The sequence below is a fragment of the Trachemys scripta genome, chromosome 1 (assembly GCF_013100865.1).
Source record: "Trachemys scripta elegans isolate TJP31775 chromosome 1, CAS_Tse_1.0, whole genome shotgun sequence".
NCBI classification, from domain to species: Eukaryota; Metazoa; Chordata; order Testudines; family Emydidae; genus Trachemys; species Trachemys scripta.
This window is the reverse complement of record NC_048298.1, coordinates 23,629,904-23,648,267: the sequence shown is the minus strand read 5'-3', so window position 1 is coordinate 23,648,267 and position 18,364 is coordinate 23,629,904. Positions and strand designations below refer to the sequence as shown.

The 18,364-nt window shown below is 43.3% G+C and overlaps 1 protein-coding gene across 4 annotated transcripts in view; it reads right to left on the bottom strand.

Annotated features, from left to right (window-relative positions):
• GSAP (gamma-secretase activating protein) overlaps window positions 1-18,364 on the bottom strand; it is a 67,937-nt gene that overhangs the window by 6,856 nt on the left and 42,717 nt on the right. For all 4 annotated transcript variants that reach the window (XM_034765995.1, XM_034766002.1, XM_034766010.1 and 1 more), the window contains exons 20-28: window positions 15,807-15,935; window positions 15,313-15,371; window positions 14,835-14,866; window positions 12,814-12,875; window positions 10,866-10,961; window positions 6,145-6,215; window positions 5,477-5,571; window positions 2,757-2,876; window positions 977-1,038 (exon numbers count right to left, since the gene is read on the bottom strand). In XM_034765995.1, coding sequence (XP_034621886.1) covers window positions 977-1,038; window positions 2,757-2,876; window positions 5,477-5,571; window positions 6,145-6,215; window positions 10,866-10,961; window positions 12,814-12,875; window positions 14,835-14,866; window positions 15,313-15,371; window positions 15,807-15,935 — 726 coding nt within the window. The remainder of the gene's footprint in view (window positions 1-976; window positions 1,039-2,756; window positions 2,877-5,476; window positions 5,572-6,144; window positions 6,216-10,865; window positions 10,962-12,813; window positions 12,876-14,834; window positions 14,867-15,312; window positions 15,372-15,806; window positions 15,936-18,364) is intronic.

Below are 18,364 nucleotides of genomic sequence, written 5' to 3'. Positions count from 1 at the left end.
TGTGGCAAAAAAGGCAAATGTCATTATGGGACATATTAACAGGAGTGTCATAGGTAAGAGATTAGAGGTAACTGTTCTACTCTACTAGATACTGGTGAGACTTCAGCTGGAATACTGTATCCAGTTTTGGGCACCACACTAAGGGTACATCTACACTACAGGGGGGAGTCGATTTAAGATACGCAAATTGAGCTACGTGAATAGCGTAGCTGAACTCGACGTATCGCAGCCGACTTACCCCGTTGTGAGGACGGCGGCAAAATCGACTTCTGCGGCTTTCTGTCGGCAGCGCTTACTACCACCTCCGCTGGTGGAGTAAGAGCGCCGATTCGGGGATCGATTGTCGCGTCCCAACGGGACGCGATAAATCGATCCCCGAGAGGTCGATTTCTACCTGCCGATTCAGGCGGGTAGTATAGACCTAGCCTAAGAAAGATGAGAGTTCTTTTTGCTTCCTGTAACAACAAGAATCTAGTGTGGTAAGAAACCTCATCGATTAATAATTGGGTAAAACCAGACCTATGGACTTAGATTGAAATGGTAATTATCCATTCAAAACCAAACCACAGTATGCATTATAAAATGACATTGGAATAGCTTGTACTGCCCTAGACCATATATATTTTTTAACAAGTAGTGAAGTTGGACAGGAGTAGAAAACTCCATGAATTAAAGGGAAATGCTTATTAATCCCAGTTTTAACATGGATCACTAATGCTAAATATAAATAGAGCTAAAAAAGCCCTCTTTCCTCAATGTAATAATCACCCCCCTCCCAATCACTGTTAAACCTAAAGAAAATGTATATGTAGCTAGACCTTGAACATACACAAGGTGTATTTCATCCCTGTTCAGTGGACCAGCATGCTCTATTTAATTCCCTGGTAAGCCATTTTATGATGATTTTCATGGGACTTCAGTCTTGAGCTCAGATCAATTTCATAACAACTGGATCCAAAACTTTAGAAGCAGTTACCTCAGGAAGCCTTGTAAAGATACTAAATTTTAGCTTTTCATTCTTCTCAGTGTTGTCCAGATCTACAAATTAGAGAGAGAAATAAACAACTGACCATGACTTCAGGGCTATGGCTTCGTAAATGAACTCAATAGCAAAATACACATTAGCTTCTATTACACACACACACCCCTCACCCTTTGAGATAACAGATTTGAATGTAATTATTCAAACCTATTGGGAACAATTAGAATTTGAAGCATCACCTTCCAAAAGCATAACAATTGTGTCACAACCCTGGCAATAGCAAGAAATGGGGTACTGTATAAATCTGTACCTATTTTCTTTTATCCACTGAGTAAGTATTGTGTTACAGGTTTGATTACAGTAGCATAATTGCTTTAGTTAGGTTATAGTGTGGTACAGTAGAACCTTAAAGTTACAAACAGCAGAGTTACAAACTGACCAGTCAACAACACACCTCATTTGGAACTGGAAGTACACAATCAGGCAGCAGCAGCAGGGGAAAAAAGAAAGCAAATACAGTACAGTACTGCATTAAATATAAACTATTAAAAAAATAAAGGGAATGCAGCATTTTTCTTCTGCAAAGTAAAGTTTCAAAGCTGTATTAAGTCAATGTTCAGTTGTAAACTTTTGAAACACCTACCATAGCGTTTTGTTGAGAGTTGCAAACATTTCAGAATTACGAACAGCCTCCATTCCCGAAGTGTTTGTAACTCTGAGGTTCTACTGTATTGCTGTATTCCAATAACTGATTCAGATAAACTGAGTTATGCTAACTGTTCCCTTTGAGCTAAAAGGACAATGAACATAGTTGTGGTCATTCTATGGTTTAGGAAGCCACAAGCTGGTTTTATGAAGATGTTGGCTTTATGATGACTGCATAAAGTTGGTCCTATGCCAAGAAACACAAAGTAGGATAATCTGGCTGTAAATTTGGGCAATAATTCAAGAACACAGTGATTGGCGTATATGAGAAGTGATTGTGAAGAACATGATTTTCATATGCTCCTTTGTACACTATTTCTTCTTTTTAAATGTTCACAAAACATAGCTGAAAGAACAGGGGTGAGTTTCTTAGCCTACTTACAAGAAAGCCTAATGAAAATAACCACTCTGGAGGTGTAATAGCATATTTTAAAAGTTCTTTAAAGCATGATTGTCTTAAACTCCTGGGTTTTTTCTTTTAAAAAGACTTTATTGCCTTGTGCAGAATTTCTGGACATTCCACTAATGCCAGCACCAAAAGCATTTTGTCTGTTGTATAAATCTGAGGAAGTTTGCTGAGGCAAGCTAATCCAGTTATTTTGAGGGCAGGGGTCTTTTTTAAGCTATTGATAAATCCTATGAAAATCATGAATGTTAATGTTTCTATCAATTTCCTAGTTTAAAAATGAGACTGGGATCCATGTGGTGATCTGCTGAAATTCTCACAATGGCTATTTCATGGTCTATCACATCAGGGATAGTGTTATGTCGGCTCATGCCCCATTTTGTCCTCTGGAACAGCTGTGCAATCACACGGACTTCAAAGCAGCTCCACAGGAATAACTTTCAACAATAACTTTCAATTCTAAGTGCAGAATTGAACCTTCGGCCCTTGTATTTTTCCTCTATGTACTGTAAGAAAAAAAAAACTCAATTTTTTTAAAAAGCAGCAGTCAGTTGTGCAAAGAGCCATGGGTGTCCCTTTGAAATATAGAAAGGGTATCCATTTCCAAAGCAGACTTGTTACAAAGGGATGTAATCTAAGTGTCTATTGTTAAATCCACCATACCTTTCAAAAGTTTTATAGCGCATGTCTCAGTCAGCTGTAACACCCCATTATCAATGTAATGCAGCAGGGTATGCAAAGGCAGACATCTAACTCCAAGCCCCACATGCAAAGTATGAAAACCTGCAAAGAAAGCACCACTTGTTTGTGCAACAGAAATACAAACAGTTTTGTGCAAAGCCTCTAATTACAGCCGTGCCATCCATAGCACTAAAGCTTAGTTGATAACAATACTTCCTTTACGAACACATATACTTCTATTTGTGGGAGGAGAGGAAGAGTTTATCAACACTTGCCATACAAAAATGTTAGTCTTCATGTTATTTAAACACCTCCACTCTCTGCAACAGTATTAAGTTACAGTTGAATACATCAATTTGAAGGGCAATCAGTTCAAACTGATACTATGTTACAATACGGTAAAAACCCTTCTTCCTCAAAGGATTTTCTACTTACAATGTGAAACTGCTGAGTTCCCGTTATCTTAACACACACTGCAAGGAACAGGAAATGAAACGGGGGAGTCTGGAGACATGCCATAAAGTAGTTACTTTATTTTAAAATATTTTTAATTCACAAAAGAGTGCTAAATATTCTATAAATTGTTTGTTTGCATTTAAAATTTCTTATGCATGTGTCTTTTAGTCCCCCCTGCTTAAATCAATCAAGAAATAAACCTCAACATGCATTATATGTGGTTACTATCCATGCTCCAGCATAGCATGAACCAGCACAAAAATGGCATCAATGCTGAGGGAGTTTTGAGATTCATGTTTCTGATCTAATAGACTCAGATCTATCCCCCCAGCATGTGGTTACACACATGCTTTGGTCTCACAACTAACAGTATGATGATAAGCCAAATACTTTTGCAGAAACATTCTTAACTGGATTAAAATCCAGACAAAATCTATCAGGTGTCTGTAAGCCCCTTACTGCTTTGGCAAATTAAACAACAACATGCGATTTACAAAAATTAGTGTTAAGAAATTCTTCCTAAAATTTAAAAAGAAAGTGCTTTGAAAATTCTATGGGGGATTATCAGAAGCTCTTGGTAATGGCAGTCTAGCACCATCAAAAGAAAAACTGGCACATTTTCATTACACCCTTTGTCCCATGGATTTCTTGAGAAAACTCCTTTCTAATTTATCCCTGTATCTGTAACAGATTGAATAGCAACTTTAAAGTGCCTTGTAGCATTCTCACTCTTCATTTTAAATTAAATCAACATTTCCCCATCTTTTCTCTCCCTTCTTCCTGTGTCCCCAACTGAGACATCAGTTCATCTGGATGGAGGTAAGGGTCACTTATGATCAGAAGTGAAAGTAAGCCGGTATGGTCCGGTACACCGTGTGGGACTGGACTGGCTTCTCTGGCAACGCTTTAAAGGGGCCGGGGCTCCAGCCACTGCGGGAAGCCCCGGGCCCTTTAAATCCCCGCTGGAGCCCTGCCACCCCGGGGTAGCGGTGGCAGGGCTCTCACAGGGATTTAAAGGGCCTGGAGCTCCGCAGCAGCCAGAGCCCCAGGCCCTTTAATTTGCCCCTGAGCCCCAGCGCTCCCAGCGCCTCTGCAGCTGGTAGCTCTGGGGTGATTTAAAGGCCCTGGAGCTCCCAGCCACAGCTGGAGCCCCAGGGCCTTTAAATTTGGAAAGGCCCCGCCTCTTCCAGTTGAGGCCACGCCCCCGCTCAGGACTCCGTACCGGTAAGTCCTTTAAGTTACTTTCACTCCTGCTTATGATCATCTTTCCCAACAGATCAAGATCACATTAACATGATGTTTGTACTCCAGTAGCCTAAAAAGCCAAAGTCACAATATTTCCAGGCCAAAGTTTCTGACTAAGCAAAACAAGAGTCATTCTACTCAAGTAGATTTTTGTTAAAGTATTTCAGACTGAAGAATTGGTTGCTACTCCCAAAAGCGGGACATGAAGCATCGAATGAACAGTCCAGCATCTAAAAGTGTAGATTCAGGGGTTGGTTTATGGTAATGAGATACAGAGCCTTCATATTACTGGTTCAAGTTTGCAGCATAGTGTCCAAGAGCAGTTACTGTGTCAGTTGGTTGGTGACCCTTCTGAAAACGGGCACTAACTGAAATCTTTCAATCTCTGCAGTCTTCAAAGACTGCACAGACAGGGAAATGAAAGCTTCGATAGTGCAAGCTGCCTCACATGAGCAGACTCTTAAGCTGCAGTCAATGGACATCTACATGGGCACAGGGCTCACCCTTGGGGGCAGCTGCAGGATCAGGGCCTCTACTCCATCCTCACAGCTGGAAGTTCAGGGCTGAAATACACTAGCAGGGCAGCATGAAAACAGTTTTGCCACTGGATGTCATTTACGTTGGTAGCCCTTAAAACTGAAAGTCCAACCCAGCTACTTTCTGAACTAAAAATTCATTAAAAAGGGGAAGGAAAAAAAACCCTAACTCTGGGTGATGCTTTTCCACAGAATTGAAATGGTGCTCAGAAGTGAAACTTTTCAAAAACTACATGATTTGCCATCTTTGTTGTAACTATTGACATATGTTTTATTTCACTGCAGGTGTTTATGGAGAGCTCTTCCCCACACAGCTGTGCTGAGTACATTTCAGGCCTGCCAAAGTTAATACAGCTTGCACTTACTGCAAATGCTATTTGTCTGGAAGAAATTCAAAGCAATGCTCTTATTCTCAAGGGTGGAATAAAATAATGAAATGTAGAGATCCAGTGTCACAGGGCTTACCGGGAGGCAGGGGTATACACATTCCATTGGCAGCTTCTAGAATCCGACTCATGATGTGGAAAGCTGCAAACTCTGCCGCGCTTCCTCGCTTGTCCCTGGCATTTAATAAAACAGCCTGTTAGCAGCCAAAGACATCGAACTCCCCTCATGGCTTAGTCACTTTGTGTCACAGTTAAATGAACGCATTTTAAACAGAAGGAATTCATTGTCCTGAGATACCATCTTGGTTTATTTAAGAGTTAAAGTTACTGGATTCTAGTTCTTGTTAACAATTTGAAACGTGGCCATACATAATCTATGTGGAGCCCCCTGCTCACAGCATACATACAAGTCTGCCATTAAACAAGGAACTACAACTTTCTAAGTAGAGTACCTAAAGTTAGACACTTCCTGTCTGTAAGTATCTGCATAGGGATGTAAGTGGCCTGATTTTTCAGCACCCACAACCCAGACTCAAACCAATAGGAGCTCAGTGAGGCTTTTCTTTATGTACCCCCGCCCCCAACTAGTTGAAACTGTCCTCTATTGCCTACCTGGTGCTGGGTTTTCAGTCAGGTATTAGCAATATAAATACTACCAAAAACCACTCATGGCAAGGTGGACTTGGCAAAACCATTTTGCCACATTCTATAAAACTTGCTGCAGATTAATGGAAAACTCTTGCTTACAAGCAGAGAACACAGGACTGAAGACTGTATTTCCTCCAAACAGCTTCCATTATCCGACAGATCAGATCCAGCTAAAACAAAAAGGAATGTGGGTGAGTTCTTGTGTGGAAGGCCATTAGCCTCTGCTAGCATTTCCAACACCAGTTCACATGATAACAATGTGTGGATTTTAGGTCTCCTCTGATAATTCCAATCAGGACTTCAGTCGTTCCCATCACTTTCCCAACATCTGAGATGGGGAAGCTGCCTCCTTTAATCAATGTCTCTCTCATGCACAAGAAATCCTAAAGCTAAATTCTGAATTTACCAGTATCCCTACAGCGTGCACAGCCAAGCCAGCCAACGCACATTATTTAACTACAAACAGATGTGAAAAGACTCCGTGATTGTGAGGCAAATGAAAACATAATGGCTACCTGGTTGGGCCTTTTGGTGGGGAGAGGACTCAAGGTCCCAATCCAACTGACGAATGTTAAAAGCAGTGGGATATTCAATTCGCTGCACAAGTCTAAAGGGGAAGGAGGGGAGACCACAAGCTTCCTGCCTGTGAGTTGCAGACCCACCAAGCAAGAGGCGAGTGCACACAAGTGAGCTTTTCTCCTCAGACCTTCCCCAGTTCAGTCTCTCTTCTTAGCTGATTTCCAATACCCACAAACAAGTGTTCAGCCCACACAGTCTTTCTTGTGCTCCCTGCTGACCTCCAGCTCAGAACTATTGGCCAGTGCCAGCTCCTAGCTCCACTCACCAGAACCTGCCCTTGTATGAGAATGTTGAAAGGATTTCCTAAACATGCTCAGTGCAGCGTGCAAGTCCAGCCTCATTACCAAAACCTCAACTGCCACATAGGGCTGTTTGGAATAATCCCATTAATGTTAAATGAGAAGTGTTTTTGTAGCTCAACACCACCGTAAACATCTGGCATGTCTCTAACGCCGTTCATCTGGGGGGCTCAAAATTCTTTAGAAACACTAGTTTGGAGGGATTAACTGAACACTCCTAAGGCAAGTATCATCCCCATGTTCCTGGGGGGATAAGAAGGCACAGAAAAGTTAAAGTTTACTTCCCCACGGTACAGTGATGAACTCCTTGTACAAGCCAGATAACTCTGACTAACATTCCAATATTTTCCAAGTTCAAAACTTTTTGGACGTGATGGGAAATTCCAGTTGAAATACTCTGGAGTTCAGCAGTTTCTCTTTCATTTCCAGGAAATTACAATGACTTCCAATTTTCAGGCATGAGCCAGAAAAACCACACCACCTGTCTGGAAAGGCTTTCATTTCTGGTCCAGCAAGCAACAGAGTCCTTAGTCTAACTACACTCTGGCTACATCTGGAGTTTTAGCTATATCTGAAGATCGGCACATAGTAGGGAAGAGAAGTTTCTAAAGGAGTTCCCAACAGTTATGCCACAGTCATTTGCTATGCTATTACTTGCATGACAATATTGGATGGCTACAGGGACTTGGTAGAGTTTGAGTAAGCACATACTTATCCAGCGTCTACCCAGTTCAGAAAAATTGCAGCTTACAGGTGTCATTTGGTTCAGTTATAATGATGTAACCAGGTTTTGAGTGTGTGCAAGTCTTTTTACGTTGTTTGTATTAGGGGAGGGATAGCTCACTGGTTTGAGCATTGGCCTGCTGAACCCAGGGTTGTGAGTTCAATCCTTAAGGGGGCCACTTAGGGATCTGGAGCAAAATCAGTACTTGGTCCTGCTAGTGAAGGCAGGGGGCTGGACTCAATGACCTTTCAGGGTCCCTTCCAGTTCTATGAGATAGGTATATCTCCATATATTTTGTGGGGAAGGATAGCTCAATGGTTTGAGCATTGGCCTACTAAGCCCAAGTTTATGAGTTCAATCCTTGAGGAGGCCATTTAGGGATCTGCGGCAAAAAAAAGTTGGGGATTGGCCCTGCTTTGAGCAGGGGGTTGGACTAGATGACCTCCTGAGGTCCCTTCCAACCCTAATATTCTATGATTCTATTCTGATAGCACTTCAGAGTCCCCACTGTGCTAGGCTGTACAAAGACAATCCCTGCCCCACAGTTCCTGCAATCAAATATACAAGACAAAGTGCAGGGAAAAGGAAGCATTGTTGTTGTTTTCCAGATGGGAGACAGTAAGTGACTTGCCCACGGTCACCTAGTGAGTCTGCGGTAGAACAGGACATGAACATTAATCCAGTGCATTAACCACCAGAACATTCTCCATCTCAGTAAGAGTGAACATGGAGTAGAAGCTGGTAGAGCAGTATAAGCCTCATCTCTTGGTAAACTTAAAACTGAACTGGAGAAAATCCACGTTAAAAAAACATCAGTAGCAAAATGGACTAGACCAGCCAATACTGCAGTGACAGGGTTAATATTTTCTAGAGCGCCTATGCCACTTTTGAATTTTTATGCCTTACTTTCCGAGATGCTGAGGTTCCACTGAGGTACTCAGCCACTCTGGCTTTTCTAAGGTACTTCTGTGATGATTAATGCTGCATGTTTGTCACGGAGATCACGGAAGTCATGGATTCTGTGATTTTCCGTGACTTCTGCAGCAGTCAGCAGCAGCAGTTTGGGTGTGTGGGAGGGGACTCAGGGCTATGGCTGGGGCAGAGGGTTGAGATACAGGGGGGCACTTACCTGGGGGTGGCGCTTCCCGGCTCCCACCAGCATGTCCCTGCAGCTCATAGGCGGAGGGGCCCGGGGGCTTTGCACACTGCCTGTGCCTGCAGGTGCTGCTCCCGCAGCTCCCATTGGCTGGGGTTCCCAGCCAATGGGAGCTGCTGAGCTAGCACTTGTGGCAGGAGCAGCGTGTGGCGTCCCCCTGGCCTTCCCTCCCCCTACAGCAGACCCCCGGACCAAGTTTTAGTCAGGGGTCTATAGAAAAAGTAATGGACAGGACATGGGCTGTGAATTTTTGTTTAATGCCCATGACCCATCCATGACTTTTACTGAAAATACCCGTTACTAAAACGTAGCCTTAGTGATGATCTATGAAGGCCAAGAACAAAACTAAACCCATTTTTCATTACCTCCTGCTTTGCTGGTTCCTGCCCTGCCATACACTGCTGAGATTACATTAAAGAATGCTGGAAAGAGAATCACATTCAGGCCACCTGACCGATAAATGGGGTATGGGAAATGGGCGGGGGGGGGGGGGGCAAGTGGGGCAATTTGCCCTAGACCTTGGGTCCTGCAGGGGCCCCCACGAGAATATCGGAGGCTCCCACCCGCCTTCACCTTCCCCCATCCCCGGCGCCTCAGCGCACCACGTCCAGGAGCGGCCCTGGACAGCGCTGCAGCGGTATGGCTTGGGTGGGGCCTGAGGTCCTCCTGCTCGGAGCTGCGTGGTAAGGGGGGCAGGACTGCGAGCTCCGGCGGGCCGAGCGGCTGGAGCTCCTGGATGCGGCTCGCTGAGGCTCTGGGAGAGCGGGGAAGCGGCATGGTAAGACCCTCTGAGCTGGGCACCCCCAGCTCCGAGCCTAGCCCCTCTGAGCCAGGCACCCCCCGACCCCATCCCCCCCAGCCCTGACCCCCAGCTCCAAGCCCAGCCCCTCTGAACCGGACACCCACCCGACCCCATCTCCCACAGCCCTGACCCCCAGCTCCGAGCCCAGCCTCTCTGAACCGGACCTCCCCCCTGACCCCATCCCCACACAACCCTGACCCCCAGCTCCGAGCCCAGACCCTCTAAGCCGGGCACCCCCCGACCCAGAGCCCAGCTCCCCACCCAGCCCTGGGCAACAGTAGCGCCACCCCCAGGCAGCGACAGCCCATTGGCACCAACCATCACCATCACCCAGCGACAGCCCATTATGTAATTGCAAATGTATACATACCATTAAAACATTTAATGTTTTTAAATAATGTATTTTGTGTATTTTCAAATTATTAAAAATTAATTTTTGAATGTATTTCACTGGTTATTTTTTACATTTCCAAATACATGTTACTATAGTATTGCAACTTTTTTTTATGGCAGGGGCCCCCGAAATTGCTTTGCCCCAGGACCCCTGTATCCTCTGGGTGGCCCTGATGGGAAATGTAAAGATGTTATGAATTTAGTGAGAACTCCCAATCAGGATGAGGGGAGATCCAGGTCTAGTGACAGACTTCTAAACGAAGCTTGCAAAGCGTGCCAGCCAAATGGCTGGAATAATTTTTATGGGCGTCTTGCCTGTGTTTATAACAACTTTGTTTAGTTTCTGTTAAGGTGCCTATGGGAATGGAAGCCTATAAATTGCATATTAAGAGAATTCTTGCTTTAAGTGACATTAAAGAGCAAAATTCATCATAAATTTTGTTATTAAATAGTGGGGGTTATTTTAAAGGCTCAATCTAAATTGCTTTGTTTTGCCAGAAACTTTGGCAGAACAGGGCTAACTAAGCATTCTGACCCCAAGAAGTTCTTGTCTTTGTTTACATTAAGATGGAACACATGAAAATCAGAAAACTGTAGCAAAAGAGAAAATGCATCCCAGTTCTAAGCATCAAGCATTCATGCTGCAAGGAATCTTATAGTTCTTATTTTATCAGTGACTAGTTTTCTTCTCCAATATTTCTTCTTATTATAGACACACACATCTAGAAAATAGATACTGGTTACTGAGCCATGAGCCATGCACAAGACACAGAGAAAGACAGTCCTTGCCCAGAGAAAATGATCTAAAAAACCTAGTTCCAACAGTAACTTAAATTTGGAAAATAAGGGAAAAAAATTCAAACTAACCAGTTTTGAAACATAGTCCAGAACTATCTGGTCAATCTTCGTTTTTCCAACATATTGTAGATGCCTCATAAGATGATCTTTCAACTGAGCAACCATCTGGAAAAGGAAAACAGCCTTTTAGGTGCCTTCTCAAAGTTCAAGCAGGTGCAAGTGCCAATTCACATGAACTAGCACAACAATCTTCTGTCTCTGGCAAACAAGCATGATTTGCACTGAGATCACTGGCCCTCACACATTCTCGCCAAAGAAAAAAGTGATTTTAACCAGCCAAAATGATAACTTAGTACAGATCCAGCTCAATGGACCAATGAACATAACACAAGGCTTTCAACTATCCCTGGATCACGCTTCTCTGCCTAACAGGAGAAAGCCTGCAATTCTAAATATCTATAAACACTACTACGTTACAGTGGCTGCATATATCACAACACATGGCTACAACTTCTACACAGTCCTTCACCTGGAAGAAAAGAGGATTCTTAAATATTCCAGTTCTCAGAATTCAACTTTAGGTCCTGGAGAAAGAATTAGTAGGATTTGGATGAGAGGGCCAGACTGAGAGAGGAGTCCAAAATGAGCCCTAGATTTTGAGTGGCAGAGAACAGGAGAGGTGCTGAGGGTTTCAGAGGCAAGATGAGTTCAGTTCTAGCCGTGCTGAGTTTGAACAGGTCACGAAATCTGCAGGAGATTTCCAACAGATTGGCTACGATTTGGGACTGGATGGAGCGGGACAGCTCAGGAGTGGAGATCTAAATTTGTGAGTCATCAGCATGCAGTCAGTAGATGAAGCCATGTGAGATCACCCAGGGAAAATGGAGTAAAAGAGGAGGTGGCCCACGAATAGATGTAGTGGGGTTACAAGTGAAGTGGAGGGCAGGTGAGAAAAAGGAGAAAATGAAAAGGGTGTTAAGTGGGGAGCAGGAAAAGGAAAAATGATCATGGGGGATCTTGTTGATCTTCTCTTTGAAAGTTGGCCAGCTCTTGCAAAGAGGGAGGAGGACATGGGAGAGGGATTAGAAGGGAGTTAAAAACTGAAAGTGACAGGGGCTTGGGATGATGCCCAGTGAGGATGGCAAGTCAGTGTTTAGGCAAGAAGCAGGGCTGCCCAGAGGGGGGGGGCAAGTGGGGCAATTTGCCCCAGGCTCCGGGCCCCACAGGGGCCCCCACGAGAGTTTTTCGGGACCCCTGAAGCAGGGTCCTTCATTTGCTCCGGGGGCCCCGGAAAACTCTCCCAGGGCCCGGGACCCCGGAGCTTTTTCCGCTCCGGGTCTTCGGCTGCAATTCAGTGGCGGGGGGGTCCTTCTGCCCCGGGACCCGCCGCCAAAGTGCCGGGTCTTCAGCGGCGGGGACCCCAGGCCCCCTGAATCCTCTGGGCGGCCCTGGCAAGGAGTACAGCAACATATAAGAAAAAGAGCAAGCTTGTACTGGAGGAAGTCAGGTTTTGACAAATTAGCTTTTAGCGATGATCTGCCTCCTAATTTTCATTTTTAGGGATTAGTGTCTTGACCTGGGAGAAGGGAACCAAACTGATTCCTGCATGGCAGCATGTTCTGTCCTATTTCTAGTCCCAACACTGATTAGCCTAAATCAGTGGCGGGCAACCTGCAGCCCCTCAGGGTGATCCACTGGCGGGCCGTGAGACAGTTTGTTTACATTGACCGTCCGCAGGCACGGCTGCCCAGTGGCCGTGGTTCACTGTTCCCACCCAATGGGAGCTGCAGGCGGCTGTGCCTGTGGACAGTCTACGTAAACAAACTGTCTCGTGGCCTGCCAGCGGATCACCCTGAGGGGCTGCAGGTTGCCCGCCACTGGTCTAAGTGATCTTCTAGTGAACCACTGAATAAAAGACTTGGCAAGAAAAACTACAAATAAATACTATCGAACTTATTCTTTACATTGATTAAGGCTGCATGTCTTCTACTGCACAGAATGTAACAAAAACACTTACTAGTCCGATTAATAATCGCTGCTGGTAGTCTTCCTCTTGAAAAAGAGGAACTAGCCTTTCCTCTGAAATAAACAGAATTAATATCATTCAAATGCATGATTCTGCAGAATTAGTGAGAGACCTCAGGGACTCCAAAACCACTTAGAAATGAGGAGAAACAAACAGGAGGCATAGCGTTTCCATTCCTAGACAGATTCAGAGAACAGTGACGGAACAGAAAATTGTCACAAGGCAGTCTTCCCCAGCTGCTCTAAGATGGAGGCATTTGTGAAAAAAGCTTATTCTCTTCCCCTCTTATACAATAGCATCACACTTTGTTTCTATAGCGCTTTCCCTCAATCTCCAAGACAAATGTTGCCACCACCATTAGCCCTTTAGAGCCGGCAGGTCCAGAAAACCCAGTGGTAACAAGAATACAAAATGCACACTGTTCAGATCTTGACATTTACAACTCTCACCAAGGGCAAACATCTGGGCGGGTTTGCTATACAACTGGTTAGAGCAAAGTAGCCTTTTCACAGAATGCACCTCCTACACTCACAGCAGAACTCTATGGCCTGGCTATTTCAGTTACAAATTGCTGAGTAAGGTGAATCTAAATATCCGACAGCACTCTCTTTAACTGCATGGAAGAAAGAGGTTACAAAACAAAAGAACAGGTATAGAACACAACAGGCAGAGCTTGGCATCTTCTGACTCCTTACGCGTTCTTCCTGTCCTACGAGATCAAACTAACAGCCTGACTCTGCAAGATGCCGAGCAGCTCCACTTTCATGGACTGGGATTAGAGGGCTTCACTTGACATCTTGCAGAAACTGGCCCCTAAATTTTTAAGCATTTCCCTTTAACTATCTTTTGCCTGCCTTGAAGTATATGTATTTAGCTACTCCTTGGGCAAGCCACTTAGCCCCCTCTACCTCACTTTCCTTATCCGTACAAAGATGGGTCTGGCTATCCCCATTTTAAAATGCCTGGAGATCTATTGATAAAATGACCTAGGTAAATGCTCACTATTACTATTACTAACTGGAAAGTCTATAGGCACAGTTGAGGTTCTGACACGAATGAACTATTCAGACAAGTGTATGGTTCTTAAACCAGCATCTTTAGAAGACAGGGCAGTGGTTGCAGTGTCAGGCTACAGAAATTTAGCTAAGGCCACTTGGGGTCCTAAAAGTCAGACTCCAAAGCAATGATTGAAGGAAAGGGAAGGTGATCATAATGTTGGATACTGGAAGTTAATGTTGCCTTTATATTCTAGACATGTTTGGATTTGTTTAAAGCTTTTAAATGAGTGACCAATACTTAGACTAGCACAGTGATGTAAATGAGGTGGGGCTGCAGTCTGGAAATCTTGATCAGCTTGTGAATGGAAACCTGAATCACATGACAAAAGCGACACTTAAAGAATAAGAGAGTCCTGAAAGCCTCAAATGCCTAGCAATGGAAACAAGAATACAGTAGCAACTTATGATTTGTCAATGAATTTTATGGAAACTAAGTTTTAAACTAATAAGTAGGGGGTCTTGACGGTCATTCTAGCATTTCTGAAATGGATTCCAAGATGCTACTGATCAGCTCTGCTCAGCTACTGATGGAGGCTAGTGCCTTGTCTCCACGAGGATTTTTCTACCATAATCTCCCAATGGGTGCAGCTCTGTAGCGGTAGCACTGTAGAAAGCTGTAAGAAGACAAAGCTCAGATGTTTGACAGTCATCTATCCCTGCTTTAAGGAAAACTCCTTGTGTAGATAAAGCCTAGATGGCTGTGTTTGTCTAGATCATTTTCAAAGGCGCTCTTCAATCTCACCCAGGTCTCCTGACGCTGTAACTATACATCAGAGAGAGACTCTATTCCTGCATTTTAGTTATCCAACTTTACCTGCCTCATCCCTCAGATCCTTCAATGGCAAACAGGTTCAAACATATTTGAAAATGAATGTTTCAGGCCATGGTATGTAGACTGTAACCATTTCAGCATCCCACCTAGCCACAGACTGCATCAATGCATGTTTTCCTTACCCAAGTTCCATTCAGCAAGATTGGAAAGCACCCTAGGGAGGGAAAACTGAATTTAAATACTGCTTCAAAAGGATAGACACACACTGAAAAGTTACGTATCTACATGCAGCTAATCAGATTTAAAATTGCATGTATTGGCCATGTTAAACTAGCTCAGTGTATTAAGGATAGTGGCATTAAATTAATTTTAACATGTTTTTAAAGGAAGAAATCTTCATTTCTAATGGTCAGTCTTAAAGCCCAGAATGCTGGATTCCCTGGACAGTTTTGTGGCCATCATCAGGAGTCCCTGATGACCTGGGTTGACTGACACCTGGGTGACCTCCCATAGGTGAGGTGAATTGGCCAGGTAATAACATGTAATAACAGTGAGACGCACCCAGTTTCACAGCACTTTTAAGTCCAGAATGGTCCACTTAAAACACAGCATTCACTTAATCAGAATAAGGAAGGGTAAAATCACCAATATTTTACCTACTTTTTTGCATTCTCAAAAATATTCCTCAAATATGTTGTGGTTCTTCTTTCCTCGGCTTTCTACATTGAAAAAACAGTTGCAGAACTATTAAAATTCAGCCACATAAAAGATCGATGAGAAACAGTGCTAGCTTTCCCTTCTAATGGGGATAATTCTACAGTAGTGCCTCTCAATCACTTTGAAAAGCACAACCTGCAGCTGCAAAAAGAAGAACAGGAGTACTGGTAGAACTCAAGAAACCCACAGAAAGCTAGTGTAGCAGAAATCCAAGCCCCCAACCTGGTGGCAGATTGTGGAATTCAGATCCTATCTGAACCTATAGGTAAGAATTACAATCACTGACTGCCCCCCCATAAGAGCTACCCAATTTCCTCATCAAATGTCTAATGAGATGAGTTCCAACAACTTAATTCTTTACTTCTGTATTCAGCTATAAAACAATGTTCACATCATGGAAACATAACGATGGATGCTTATCCAACCTGTTCATTTACCTCTTCTGAAAGTAGCTTATACCATTCTCTCCTGAGCACATTGTTGTTGTAATGCAAGTGTGGCTCAGCGTATTTCACACACTCCAGGTTTAAGTTTAGCTTTTCCCAGAAGCCTTTACAATTTTGAACCTACAAATATATAAACAAAAGCATGAAACTGCACAGTTGTAAAACTATCTATTGAGTTTATCGCTCAAATGACGACATGAGAGAACGATGATAAATGCAGGGTTGGAAATCAGTCTTGGGCTATTGGTTTTTAAAGCCATTCTTGTACTGAGAAATTATTACTACTATATAAGAAAGCTATGAAACCTCTTACACAAAGGTTCTCTTTCAACGTAGCAGGTGAACAACCTGCCCATTTTGCACCGAGGGAATGTTAGCTGAACAATGCAGACACTTGGTTCTTTCAAAAATTCTCCCATTTTATATTTCTTTTCTTTGATTGGCAGTGGCTTTCTCCTCCTCAGCCATAACACTGCATTATACTGGCACGCCAAGGGTTGTATCATTACAGAATTGCATTAGCACTTTTGTTAGAGAGTCCTATTTGGGAAGTTGATATAACAAACTCAGCCCAGAAAAAAAGCTTTTCCACAGAATTTTTTAAACCTTTGATTTTAACATTGAAATTGACTTAAAACCTAGGAGGGTAACACATACAATTCTGGTTTCCTGTGCCTGTTTTTGCACCTAGAATTCCACACTGGGTCTGACTTTAATTTATTTCTTTTAAATGCAAATTTGAGGCCATTATTAAGGGTCAGCAGCGTGCACTGTACTGGAATTTTTGGAAGATAGTTGACCCCCCACACACACATTTTTAAGCTTTACTCCTATATTCCTGTCACCCCTCCTGTTCGTCTGTCTTTCCTGGCACACTTTTCCAACCACCGCCATCATCTTAGCAACACTTTGAGGGCACCAGCAGGCTTTTGACTGCCTCTGCCCCTTGCCAGTTTTCTTACCTTTAATAATTGCCACAGTGAAGTTACCAAGAAAACTAAAACGGCAGTTCTGACACTGTTTCATAGCATGGAGCACATCTTACTGGAGAAAGAGACACATGAAAACCTCACCTCCTTCCCTGCACTTTAATTCATACTCATATGGACCACTTCCCTTCCACTGTCAGTCACACAAAAATCCTGTGGCAACTACAGCGATGGCTTACACAGAAAAGGAACATCAGGAAAATAACTTCAGGGAAATAATGTATTTTTAGCTGTAGTTTAATGCAGTTTAGCAGTGGGAAAGCAAAGATAGGAACCAGCATCTTGCCCGTCCTGATCTGGAGACCACCTGTTGCCCACAGTATCCAATCTCTGGTCTAAGACTCAAAATATTTTGAATAAAACAGCACTCAATAGAAGATGAAGAGAAAAACCAAAAGTAAATGTTCTAAACATCCTATCTGGTCTAGGTTGGGATAGCTGCATAGTCAGTGAAAGTAAAATCCTGCACTTTCAGTGGGTCAAACAAGAATTCATCTATCCTAGCACGGCAGGGTGTGTGTTAGACCATCAGATGCTTTCCTCCTTTCAGCCCTGCAGCATCCACAAGGCCCATCTGAGTTAGTGTGCCCTCAGAGTCAGGGACCCACCTCCCTGGAGACCAGTCCATTATTCCTCCAGGTATCTTCGAGGGCAGGCATGACCATCCTTAATTGCTCTAATTTTTAAACAAACATTATAGCCCATTTTCCCTTGTATGTTGCATCTTCATTCAATATTGCACGGAACTGCTGCCCTGAGCAAACAAGCTGTTTTCTGTCCTTTGCCCCTTAACATTATTTCACATCTGCTTTTGAACCTGACTAGCTGGCTATTGGAAAATCCATCACATGTACCCTTTCTTTGCATAGCACTCAAAGTTCACTTGCTCCTGAGTAGTCCTATCTTTCTAGAAGCTACTGGCTCTTTCTCCCCCAGAAGGCTCTGACACAAACCTATTCTCCATCAATCACAGCTTTAAATATAATAGTTTAAAGCTTTCAAAAAAGGGACTAGTGATTTTGGTGCCAAACTTGAGATACTTTAAAGGAGACTAATTTTCAGAAAGTGCTGAGCAACCATCCACCCAAAAAACCCCATAGTCCCTTTTAAAGGTATCTAAAATGGAGTACCCAAAATCATTTCAAAAAGTACAGGCACATGTGACTATTCACTTAATTTCCTATTTCTCCAGTTGCACTCGAGATCAGGCATGACTTTGAAAGACAACCTACAATCCATCACAGCGAATTATGACACACTCCCACATAATTATGAGGAGACCCAGGCTAACTTTTAAAGTGTATAGTATGGTCTAACTATACTCCCCAACTTTCGTGCGACCTTAGCTGATAAGGGTCAGTCTGGGTTTTAACATAGTTTAATTAGGTTAAGCACTTTAGGTTAACACAACTGAGATTTTTGGTAGCGAATAGGCAAAATAACTAACTCTACAACATATTACTACAGTATTTTTTGGCATAAGTGTTACTGTTAGGTTAACAACAGCCAGAATATACAACAAGGATGACATCTAGTGACGAGTTTAGATAGTTGCAATTG